General features: G+C 35.6%; 1 protein-coding gene across 3 annotated transcripts in view; it reads right to left on the bottom strand.

Moving 5' to 3' along the window:
- Usp32 (ubiquitin specific peptidase 32) overlaps positions 1 to 13,049 on the bottom strand; it is a 169,662-nt gene that overhangs the window by 63,686 nt on the left and 92,927 nt on the right. For all 3 annotated transcript variants that reach the window (XM_004870389.4, XM_004870388.4, XM_021248667.2), the window contains exons 6-10: positions 6,291 to 6,422; positions 3,903 to 4,010; positions 2,417 to 2,532; positions 1,887 to 1,949; positions 445 to 528 (exon numbers count right to left, since the gene is read on the bottom strand). In XM_004870389.4, coding sequence (XP_004870446.1) covers positions 445 to 528; positions 1,887 to 1,949; positions 2,417 to 2,532; positions 3,903 to 4,010; positions 6,291 to 6,422 — 503 coding nt within the window. The remainder of the gene's footprint in view (positions 1 to 444; positions 529 to 1,886; positions 1,950 to 2,416; positions 2,533 to 3,902; positions 4,011 to 6,290; positions 6,423 to 13,049) is intronic.

The following is a 13,049-nucleotide window of genomic DNA, read 5'->3' as shown; positions in this document are numbered from 1 at the left end:
ATCTACTTATTCTTCCTCTTTCCTGATCACAATGCCTTATCAGGAAGGCCTTAATGCTTGCCTAGTATACAGGAGGCCCTGGGTTCAATCTCTAGCTCTTGAGGGTGGGGAGACAATGAGGAAAAATAACAAATTATGATGGCATTTGTAAGCAGTATTATTCTCTATATGTATGCTGTCCAGGCATGAAATATAAGATAAACAAACAGTATCATCCAAATTCTGCTTTCCAATCTCCCACATTATGATTCTGAGAAGGGGCAGCAGACATTTCATACTCTATCTTATCAACTTTCATGGAGTATATGGGATAACATGGTTCCGTTTTTACATAACACACAGTTTTGCAGTCTACATGTAACAACTCAAGCTATTATATAATGGAAAAGATGTAAGAACTATTGGTACTACTCCTTACTATTCCTATCATTTATCTTAACATACCTGGAAGAGGAGATTCAAAAATTCATTGGCAAGAACATTTTTCACACTCCAGATCTGATAATCTTCCAGCGTAAGATGGCCCATCTGAGATATTAAAAAAGATTTTCACATTAAAAGCCTTATTTTTTAATAACATTTAAATAAGGCTGGCTTATTAAACTTACTATGTTCTGGGAAACAAAGCAATAACTTATAGGAGATGCTATGTGTTCATCTGAAAAGTACTCCAGCTAGCATAAATTTACAAGTGACAATGTTTACATAAATTCTATCTGTAATTTTGTTCAAGCAGTCGGTGTAACAAAGCACTTATCAACCATCTTTCTTCTCCAGTAAGACTTGGGAATTATTTCTGTTTTAAGTTACTTAGGAAAAATCATGAAAGGCAGTGAGTGGGGAAAATGAAATATTTACTAATTTTGAAATAAAAAAGCAAATTTTCTGGATTATGCCTTTTCAACTTCAACATGGGGGTGGTGGTACTGAAGATTGAACCTCAGGGTCTTGCACATACTAGGCAAGCACTGGTTGTAAAAGACCAAAGAATAAGTCATAGTATATTCATAATGAAACACTATCTAGATGTTGAAATGCAAATAGTTTTGTACATAGCATGTTGAAGATAATAAGCATTTGTGAAATTTAGAAAAATCTTGATTTAACATTAAAAAGAAAAGGAGATCTGCAAGTTCCACAACACCATACACCTCAGCTACAGGCAGCAAAAATTATATAAATGCTATATAATCTAACAGACTCTAAGGTATAAATATGTTCTGATTTCAACCCACGGTTTAGTTTTACACTGAACCATCAAGGACTGAAATTCCAGGATGTAACAGAGAGAAACTATAATGAAAAGAAGCTACATTTCAAAATGCTACTTTTTTCCTTGAAGTAATAATTGTTAATGATTTTGCATCAATGACAAAATTAACAGCCAGTACAAATTCCTTTTAGTTTTACAGCAGTTAGCATTTTGAACAGACAGGGAAACCATAGTGAAATATGAAGACAATGATATCAATGTGGACACCATTAATCCACCTACTCTTGAAATCATGATTCCAATTTCTATTGCTATGTTGAGTTTGCTTCTATTCTCAACATAAATGGAATCATACAGTATGCATTGTTTTATGTTTGGCTTCTTTTGCTCAATATGTTTGCATCACCATAACTTATTCAAATAGAAGAAAGATTATTAACTATAGATCTCAAGGGCTATGTCTACTTAATTCTTTTATTCGAGTTCATAGAGTTGTTTTAAGATGGAATGAACTATCTTTAGAGATAATGTGGCAGTATTTTAACCACAGTTTCAGATATTGACTTGGTGGGGATGATGCAGAAGTTATTTGAGCATGTATACAAGCTATATATTTCAACTTAGAGTCCATAGTATTTTTAGAAAAAGATAAGTTAGTCATAGCTAGACTCACCTTTGTGGTGTCATGTGCACTCAATATGCCTTCTACAATGTGAGAGAGATCCATACATAGTTCCTTTTAAAACAATCCAAATGAGTAATTAGAAAATAATTAGTGGATATAATTTTTATTTTATTATTCAGTAGCTATAGTACACTGTATGTTGGTAAAATATTTTAAAATTACCATAAATAGATTTCAATATTGCTTTAAAAATTAAGAAAATTTTCCTTTGTTCTTACTTTACACGGTATGTTTAGTTTGTTAAATTTTTCTAAGTAAACTCTCTAAACAATTTTGCATCATTAGGTATATTTTGAGTAGCATAATGCAGCAACTAAAAGCAGTAATAAATTCTTTTCTTGGTTTTAAATTATTTGCTCCATTTTCATATTCAAAATTTATATGTCATAAAACATAAGCAATCAAAACTTACAGGGATGGGGCCAGGGATTTAGCTCAGTGGTTTCACCGCCTGCTGCACAAGCACAAGGACCGGAATTTGATCCCCGATACCAAAAAAAAAACAACAAAAAACTTACAGGGATATCATCAGTACGGTTGTCCTTCCAGACCTCTAAAAGTGCAACCACCATGTCTCTCAGTTCAACCCTGGAGAGAACGCCATCACGGTCAACATCAAATACCTTGAAGCAAACTAATGAAAAGAAAATCTTATAGTAGGAAATTATTTTTATATTGTTTTTTTCCATTTTGAGCAGTTTTCAGCAGGAGCAGACTATACTGTATTATTGCATTTTTTTGGAACTTGTAGGACTTCCTGCATAGATTTCATGAATCTATTACTAAGTCAATATCCAGGTTTGGGGAGACCTTTATATCCACCAGAGTTAATTTACTTATAAATTTTTAAAAGTCTGTTATTGTACAATATTATAATCCCTTATTTTGAGGAGGATCTCAACCAGTCCCTCCACCCTTTCTTCCCTTCCTCTCTTCCTGTACTGAGGACTGAATCCAGGGAATCTAGGGCCTTGGACATGCTAGGCAAGTGCTCTTTCACTGAGCGATATTCTCAACTCCTTTGAGTTAATTTCTACTACTCAAAACTAACCATTGCAGAGTTGTTTCATATATACCTAAAGTTATGACATTTACATTCAGAACTGGTAACAACAAGCTGATGGAAAGATAAGCTGCTTCTACTTTACCTCTTTAATAAAGAAATTTTTAAAACTTTAACTTTTAAATGCAATAATTAACCTCAAATGAGAAGAGATTTCAGCCTCCTTATTTAATATTAAGTTTTAAGGAAAATAAATCATTTTATTACAAAGCCAGCTTTGAACGACAGTATATTAATGAGAAACAAAAGGGGAATCTGAATTTTTAAGATTTAGATTAAAAATGATGTATTTCATATGCCTCCATAATAGAATACTTGCATCAATAGTGTATCATAGTACATTACTAAGATCAAAATATTAAATAAAACCTCCAAAACAGGCAACATTTGTGAAGCTCTATTTTAGAAACAATGATCCTAGTAAATATATTTGAGTTAGATTCCAATTAAATGTAAACTGCATTTTCTCAACTATGGTTAAGATTTAATAATGCAATATATTTATGCTTATAAATTATGCTATAACAACATTTTAGCTAGGTTTAAAAGACCATTTTAGAATTTAATAAAACTGTACTGATTATAAATTTCATTTTGCCAATAAAACATTAATGTGTACAACCAAAAGAAATTGAGTTATACTTCAAATTATGCAAGACTAAATTCTCTATATAAACTAACAGTAAATATTTCCCAACTGCTAAAAATTTTCATCATCATGAATTACAAATTCTTCACCCAGTTATTAACAACAAGGATCCCAAGCTACTCTCAACTAAAAAAAAAGAATAGATAAGGTTTTATCAACCTTAATAAACCCCAACATGGGATTAGTATTTGACAACCTGACATTATGAACACTCAAGCCTTAACCTACAGATGGCTCTACATGGATGAAAGGTATATAACTTGCAATTTTACTGACAGTTCAACACACTTACATTTTTGTCTTTCAGCCAAGGGCCCCCTGCAACAGGCTGATAACCCACAAGATATCTCCTTAAAATCTATGTGATTATCACGATTTTCATCGAAAGCATTAAATAAGCCTAAAAAATAGAAAAAGACAGCATAAGTCACAGCCAACAAACTTCCTAATGTTAGTACTGACATGTTTATGAAAAGGGGACTTACTATATCCCACAAACTGGCTGAATTAAAAAATTTAAAAAGTTTATCACCAGCTCCCAATGTCTCAGAAAGTACTTTTCCTCTCTTGGTAAAATTACAATTGAAACTTATGATCCTAGCAGAAAATAGAATCTGTTAGTGTTTGGTTATGTCAGTATGCACCTCTGGTATCAATTATAATGGCTTAATATATGCCTATATATTTTTTAAGTTGGCAAATAAGTCAGGGATGGTGACATGCACCTATAATTCCAGGACTCAGGAGGCTGAGGCAGAAGGATCCCTGTGAGTTCAAGGCCAACCTGGACTACATAGTGAGTTCAAGGTCAGACTGAATTAAATAGTGAGACTCTGTTTCAAAAAAAAAAAAAAATTTGACAAAATTAGAATCAAGAAGAGTCATAAATTATAGTAACAGTAAAAAGAAAAAGTAAAAAATGAGAGGAAAAAAAAGTTGGATCACTTTGAATACCCAAAGACACACCTATGGTATCATTAATAAGCTTCTTCATAAAGCAAAGGGAACTACACTATAAGAGATCCTCTACTACAGTGTACTTTGTACTATTTAATCTTTCATATGTGAATATTTTATATTATTTATTTATTTATTTATTTATTTTTGGTACCAGGGATCGAACTTGGGACCTTGCGCTGGTGAGGCAGGCAGCAGAACCACTAAGCTAAATCCCCGGCCATATGTGAATATTTTAAATTTCAGGAATGAGAAGGAATTCATAATGTAATCCTGTTTTTTAAACTTTTTCTTAAAAAATAGAAATGAAACAATTTTGTTTTAAAATGAAAATGATATTATCAATTTCCAACTCTAAAAAAATGCAAATATAATTGCATGGTTGAAGTAGAAACCCAGAGTGCTACCTGCTGTGGCTCCCTTAACAAGTATTTCTGAAGTATCCTAGGAATCTGAAAAAATACAGAGAATTTCTAAGAATCTAATTCAGTGTCTTATGTTTAAAGAATAGAAAACTAAAGCTCAGTAATTTACCAAAAGGTGAAAAACTTTATAATCAGAGCTGAATCTGGGGGCATACACCTGTATCCCCAGCTATACAGGAAGCTGAGACAGTAGGACTGCAGTATGAGGTTAGTCTGGGGAACTTAGACTTTTCAAAAAAAAAAAAAAACTCCGTACTCTCTGAGTTCAATCTTGAGTACTGCAAAAGCCAAACACACCAAACTTTATAACCAGGCTGTGACTGTAGCTCAATGGCATAGCACTTGCCTAGCATCTGTAAGGCGCTGGGTTTAATCCCCATCACCACAAAACAAAGCAAAAAAATAAAACTTCATAACCAGAAGCAGAACCCAAGCATTCAGATTCCAAATATGATCTTTATGATACCATCCACACTTAGTCTTTGTACTATTAAAACAAAAACAAAAAAGCCACCAGACCTGGTGGTACATGTCTGTAAGCCCAAGACCCAAGAGACTGAGGCAGGAAGATCATGAGTTCAAGGGCAGCCTGGACTACATGGCATGACGGTCTCAAAAAAAAAAAAAAGTGATAGTTCTTTACTCTTTGGGGGACAGGGATATGGTGATAAAATCTTACCGGGGGGGAAAGAAAAAGAGCCACCCTAGCTGAGGAAGAAGTGAGGTCATGTATGAAAATCTGGAGCTCCGTCCATTCAGTGCACACCAGCCCTGTCTGTGTATACCACCTGCTAACAGACCCCATTAGGGCACACTCTCCTAACCACCGACTTGGTCAAACTCATTTATAAGGAGGATATTCAGGTACAATGAGCTAAACTGATTAAACTGATTTATGAATGATTACACGGGTAGAATATGAAGCTCAACACTGTAATTCTAATTTCCATTTTAATTTTTCTCCACTACACTAATTGAAAAAAACTTGCAAGCCTACCGGAATATGACTTTTTTGGGTGGTACTGGGGATTAAATCCAAGGCCTTCACACTGAGCTACATCCCTATCCCTTTTATATTTTTTATTTTGAAAAGGGGTCTCACTAAATTGTCCAGCCTGGGGCTTTAACTTGGAATCCTCCTGCCTCAGCCTACCAGAGTGCTGGGATTACAAGTGTGCACTACCAAACCTGGTTGGAAATATGACCTTTTAAAGTTAAGATGTGTCAGTTACAAATAAGCAATGGGCTTGAGTGTTTATTTACCAATGAACATTTGTAGAAAATGGAATGATTCTTACCTTCACTTAGAGATGGACGTATAGGTGGTGAAACAAGTGGGCCAAAGGTCTCTAAATCAAATCGTCCAGTACGGGACTGAGCCTTCAGCAACCAATAGCGTTTCTCCAGATCAATGATGTCAGACTCCTCCACTGTGAGTAAAATCAATTATAAAATCTCAGAATGCGGGATGGGGATTTAGCTCAGTGGTTTCGACGCCTGCCCCACAAGTGCAAGGACCAGAGTTCGATCCCCAGTACCAAAAAAAAAAAAAAATTGTGTAGAAAACCTCAGAATGCTGTTCTCAGCAGTTAGTTCATCCAGATAATATACCTTCTAAGGAGATACAGATACATAGATAAAGATATCCTTTTGCTTTTGTTTTTCCCCAAGGCAGGATCTGTGTAATCCACATTGGCCTTGAACAAATTTCACCTCAAGTGCTAGGATTGAAGGTGTGCACCACCACGCCCAGCATCTTTGCTAATTTTCAAACTCCATCTTGGATTTAAAGTTTCTATGTACATCCTTTTTCTTGAGTAGACAGCAAACATTACAAGAGCAGGTCCCAGGTCTGATTTATCTTGTCAATATGGTAACTTACACACTCAATACTTACTCAATAAATGGAAAAACAGAGGGTAGAGGACAAGTAACAAGTCAATCAATGATTGAGGAGGTGGAATAGGATTGATGATGTGTTAGATAATAGTAGAATCATGAAAGTATAAACATCCCTCTTCATTCATCAGAAGGTGTATTAAAAATTTAGATAAGCTTTAACCACAGTCACATTTTATATGTATTTTTCTCTTTCAAAGAATTAAAGTGAAATTTGGAAAGAACACACAAGATATTTAGTCTCAACAAGGCAAACAAAGTGATACTATTAAAATATAATCCTGGGAATGACCCTTTCTAGCCATCATCAAGTAACTAGCACCAGATTTGCCCCCCTTGCCATAAATAACTAGGAAAATGAACAAAATACAGTGGACCCTTGACTTATAAACTCAATTTGTTCACGAGGGCTGGCTGTAACTCAAGTTGGTTGTTAAGTCAAGACTATTTTTCTCATAAGATATAATAGAAATAACTATAATGCATTCTGAACTTCTCAAAGCACCCCTTAACTAACCTTTCCATAATAAAAAGTGGTTGTATAATGTGCATAATTTACTAGAAACACCAATAATTTTCCTAGTGTATTCACCAAAAGTTATAAAATGTGCCTAGTTTACCAGAAACAATAATTTCATACTGTACTCACCATTCAAGGTGACATCATTGGCTTGCAGGAAGGAGGGATGAAATGGAAGGTGGTTATTGTTTGGAAGGAGAGACCCCTTCCGTAAGAACATCAGGAATCTGGCTCTCTGGTATCCTTTCTCTCCCCAGGAGAGTCTATAGCCCACTAGGACCTGCTTCTGGCTCACTAGGTCTCAACCTTTTCAGAACTAAAAACTGGTCTAAGGTTGTCTATTTCTGTTTTTTAACATCGTTCAGTAGTATGACATGACATTGTCATTAACCAAGTGAATGCAACAATTGGCTTTTTCTGTCTGGGTGGGTCTTTTCTACACGTTTGTAGCTCTGTCCATTTTTTCAGGCTTTCCTTTATTTCAGAACTTTGCTGCACTGATTGTTGATGCTCCCCCTCCTCGTCAGAAAGCTCCTCAGCTGCCATTCTCTGCTGCTCAGCCAGAAGTTGCTGAAGTTCCTCTGTAGACAATTTCTGAGTAGTGTTCCTCCCCCAGTTGCTCAACATCACCACAGTCTACCTGGAACCCTATGGACTCTGCTATAGTGACAATGTTATCAACCACAGTGTAAATTGAAGGCTCAGGATCCTCTACACAGCCTTCAGTCTCTCTCCTGTATAATTTTAGGCCACACTTTCTTCTAGGCAGATCTCGGTGTCCTTACAGAGACATTGGCCTGGGACTTCTCAATTAACCTCACACAGGAAAGGATGTTGTAATGTTCCTTCCAAAACCTTTTAAGGGTTAAATCTGTATCTGAGATCATCTGGAAGCACTTTAGGAACAGTTCCTTGGTGTATATCGTCTTTAAATTAACTATAACCTGCTGGCCCACAGGCTGCAGTAGAAGAGTTGTATTAGATCAAAGGAACCATGGGAATTCTTCAGCCAATTCTTCCAAATTTCATGGATGAGAAAGAGCATTGTCCACAATGAAGAGAGACTTGGATGGTAAACCTTTGTCCTTCAGATATTTCTTAACAGTAGGACAGAAAGCCTCCCTGATCCACTCAAGAAAAAGTATTCTTATTACTCAGGCTTTTGTGTTAATCTCCACATGACCCCTAGCCTACTCTTCATGACTTTATGTTTTCTGAACACTCCAGGGGTCTCAGAGTGATAAATCAAAAGGGGCTTTATCTTGAGGTTACCACTTGCATTGGCAAATAGCAATAAGGTTACCCTATCCTTCACAGGCTTGTGGTCTGCCATTTTCTTCTCTTCCTGGGTAAGATATGTTCTCCTGGGCATTTTCTTCCAGAAAAGGCCAGTTTCATCACAGCTGAAAACTTGATGAGAGCAAAAGCCATTTCTGTGTCATCATTTTGAAGTGGTGTATGTAATTTTCAGCAGCCCTTTTATCAGCACCGGCTGCTTCACCATGCCTAGTTATGCTATGAACCCCAGTTCTCACTTTAAAATTATGAAACCACCCCTTACTGGCATGAAATGTTTCACTATTATCACTCATTGATGGATTGTCCTTTATGAGAGTTGCATATAAAGCCCTAGATTTTTCACAAATTGGAGACTCAGGCTATAATGTGCCATCTGCCTTTCATTTATCCACAGTAATAAAAGCCTTCCTGCCTCATCTCACACTGTTAATACTGACTTACTAATTTGAGTAACACCTTCAGCAGCACTAGTTTCTTTACATAAATCTTTTCTCTGTAAGATTGTTGAGGTGGTAGATATTAACAAGACTGGTCACATAAACAGCACTCTCATTTCTCAGCAATTTCCTTCTTCTTTTCGATTGTGATTGCTTTCTTTACCTTTCCTCCCTCCCTTAGCTTCTTTTCTAGCTTTTTGGGGGTCATTCTGATAGCAGTAATCATGGCGATTATATAAAGCACTGACTGAAATCATGTCCACAAACACGTACATCTGGGCTCAGACTGATGCTTACATATGCTTATATATGCTTTTCTGGCATCATGAGCCTTTGTTTACTAGCACAAAAGTGGCCAGCATTTGGGTCATAACTCAAAACTTTGGTTGTAAGTTAAAACTAAAATTCCAGTCATAACCCAAGTTGCTCGCATGTCAGACTGGTTATAAGTCAAGGGTCCACTGTATATAAAATCACTGTTTCTAGAATTAGAGAACAGGCAATACAGAATTGTGATTCCTGAGATGAAGGAAATGAGCGAGGTGAACATTTCCACTGCTCTGATTTTCTGCCTGTAGTCACTTTCCAGATCTTAGTCAAGAGTAAGGAAACTAATGAGAAAGATTTCACTGAATTAAGAACAGAGTTTAGTTCTCTCTTTTGTGGTGCTGGGATGTTAAATCTAGGTCCTTGTGCATGTTAGGCAGGTTCTCTATCACTAAGTTACATCCCTAATGATGAGATTTTATCAGCTATTTGTGACTTGCTTGGTATGGTTGGATCTGAGAGATTCATTTTCACCAATTTAGAAATTTTTTGCTATTATTATTTCCAATATTTTTTCTACCTTTTTCTGAGACCCCACTCACACGTATGTTTGGTATTGCATTATAAGTCACTGAGGTTCTAATAACAGAACTGGGTAACTGCAACAGAGTCCAAAGGCACACAAGCCTGAAATAATTAGTATCTGCCTCTTTAAAAAAAATGTTTGACCGTCCTTGTGTTATAGACTTTGAAATTGCAAACTGCAAGACATCAAGAGTGTAAAAAACCACAAAACAACAGGACTTCAGAACCACTGAGCCATGGGACACCACTGAGAGACTCAGATTGAACACTTTGCAACCGTGAAGCCTTGAAACTGCAAGAATGTCAGATATCCACCCCCTACACAAATACTCAGACTTTTATTTAAGAGCATTTTTTGGGTTAATAAAAAAACTGAGCAAAAGATACAGAGATTTTCCATATGCTCTTACTCTCATAGTTTCTTCACTTGTCAACACCTCCCACCAGAGTGGTGCATTTGTCACAACTGAAGAGCCTACATTGACACATGATTTTCACTCAAAGTCCATAATTTACATAGGGTTCACTCTTGGTGTTGTATATTCTATAGGTTTGCACAAATGTATAATGGTATTATACATTATATTGTAGTATCACAAAGAGTAATTTCACTTCCCTAAGACTCTTCTGTGTCTTTCCTATTTGTTCCTTCATCCTCATTAGCCCCTGGGCAACCAGCGATCCTTTTTATTGTCTTAAGATTTCTTTTTACGGCTGGGGATTTAGCTCAGAGGTTTCACCACCTGCTATGCAAGCACAAGGACCCAAGTTTTCAATCCCCGGTACCAAAAAAAAAAAAAAAAAAGATTTCTTTTTACTTTCAGTCTCCCTCCAGTCTCTGCAAAATTTCTATATGACAGAATTACTAGGTAGAGAAGATAATCTTTGATTTGAGACTTCATCAGATTCAAATATGACAGGTTTCTCTAAAAGTTTGGCTGCTCTCTCTCCATTCTAGCAAAGACTGTCCTCTGGCAGGCTCATTCCAATCTCAGCATCTGGCCATCATCCTGAAAGTATACCATATCCTTCAATCACCTAGCAAGAACCCCTCCAGAGTTCAGTTTTGCTTTGATTTTTAATATTTCCTTGCATCTATACACTTTTAAAGAAAAGCAAGGTTTTTTGGTTTATGAGGTTATTTCATGTTACTACAATAGGACTGGAAGTCTTTTTCTCCTATTTCCCAAAATGAAGCAGAACATTTGTCCCTCTAGTTATTAACATGAATCTGAAAATTCTCACTAATGCAATAAAGCATAAAAATATGAATAATTGGGGAAAAATAAGCAATGTTACTTGTATATAAGCAGAATATATATCAAAAAACTCAAGAGGAATAAAAAACTCAAGAGAATTCATTGTACAAATTATAAGTGAGTTTGACATCTGTTGGGATGAAAAATATACAAAAATCAATGCTTTTTCTTATAATATCAATAACATAAAAAATATGCAAGAAAAAGTATATCAAGAATAGCACCTCTCACACAAGATGCAGATGTCCAAAAATAAATAAGTGAGATTTTTCATAAAGAAACTTTACAAATATTATTAAAGATCTAAATAAATGCAGAGGTATAACATGGCCCCAAATAGGGCCTAGAGATGCACAGCATGGCCTTAAACAGAGTAGTTACAGAAGATCACACTGAGAGTACGACATATGAGGAACAGCCTAAAGGAGGCAAAGGGACAAATATAAAGGAAAGAAATTTTTTTAGACAAAACAAGTACAGAAGCCTCAAAAAGAGAGTATGACTGGCAAATTCAAGGAAGAAAAATATCCGAGTGACTAAAGTAGAGAAGGTGGGGAATGGGAAAGAATAATAACAGTACAGCAAAAGAGATAAAGTCAGAGGTTTGTGGACACCAGATTACACAGGCTATTGTAAGGACTTCAGTTTTAAGGAAAATATTGAACCACCGGAAGGCCTGAAGCATAGGAGTAAGGTGATTTAATAACAGAATCACTTGACTACTAAACTGAGAATGGGCAGCAAGAACAGAAACCAGAAGACCGGTTAGTCCTGTCTATTAAAACTGGTAATATGTACAATTAGAAAACAATAAAAAGATAACCAATTAACAAGTACCAGCCAGCCAACTTGCAAGGAACAGGAGAGGTTCAATTTCAATAAAAATTATTTCAAAAGAAAAACATTGTAGAAACGCTGCTTCAAAACTTTTCAACACTCTTCCCTGACATCTACATGGCTTACTCCCACAACTCATTTAGTCTTTATTTAAATGTCACCTTCTCATATCACCCAAACTATTCCATTCATCATACATATTCCTCTATCCTCCCCCGCTCAATAATACTTATCAATGTCTCATAAATGTAATTTACTTGTCTTGTTTATTACCTCCCAACTAGAACATATGCTCCTCAAGGCCAAGGGTTTTGATGTCTTTTGTTCATAACTGTATTGTAACACTCAGGATAATACCTGGCACAGTTTGATCATTCAATAAATAAGTTTAATGAATAAATAAAAATTTGTTGAGCTTCTGTTTCTCATATGTATGTCTATATCACATATATTTCTGCCCTAGTAAAAAATAAAAAGGTCCTGACAATATGTAACTGTAGAAGTACAATGACTCTACCTAGATTCCATCTTACAGAATACTCTCCCAGAGTTCTTAATTTGGGCACTCTAGAGTCCTCTTAACCATCTATAAAAGCTGTGAAAAGGGTTCCAAAAGTAATAATACAGTTAATCCACACTTTCATCATTCAAAAGGAACTAATCATGAAAGTAATTATAAACCATGTCTTAAGGTTTTAAGATAACTTATAAAGAAGTTAGATATGGAAATCAATATTATTTTTATTAGGTTTCTGTACTGTACATTATCTATGTCATTATAATCTTAGGAAGGAACAAAGGAATTAGCACCTGTTATTTTATTTGCACTCAAGTGAAATCACTAAACCAAACATTTTTTCTGTCTTATAGACCAAGGTTTCTCAACCCTGATGACACTACTGACATTTGGAATCAGATAATTTTTTGGGGGTGTAGGTAAAAGGCTGTCTACTG

Source organism: Heterocephalus glaber, unplaced genomic scaffold (assembly GCF_053883595.1).
Source record: "Heterocephalus glaber isolate CG9 unplaced genomic scaffold, H.glaber_assembly_v1.0 deba00001564, whole genome shotgun sequence".
In the NCBI taxonomy this organism is placed as follows: Eukaryota; Metazoa; Chordata; class Mammalia; order Rodentia; family Bathyergidae; genus Heterocephalus; species Heterocephalus glaber.
Note: the sequence above shows the minus strand (reverse complement) of the source record. Positions and strands in the feature narration are given on the sequence as shown.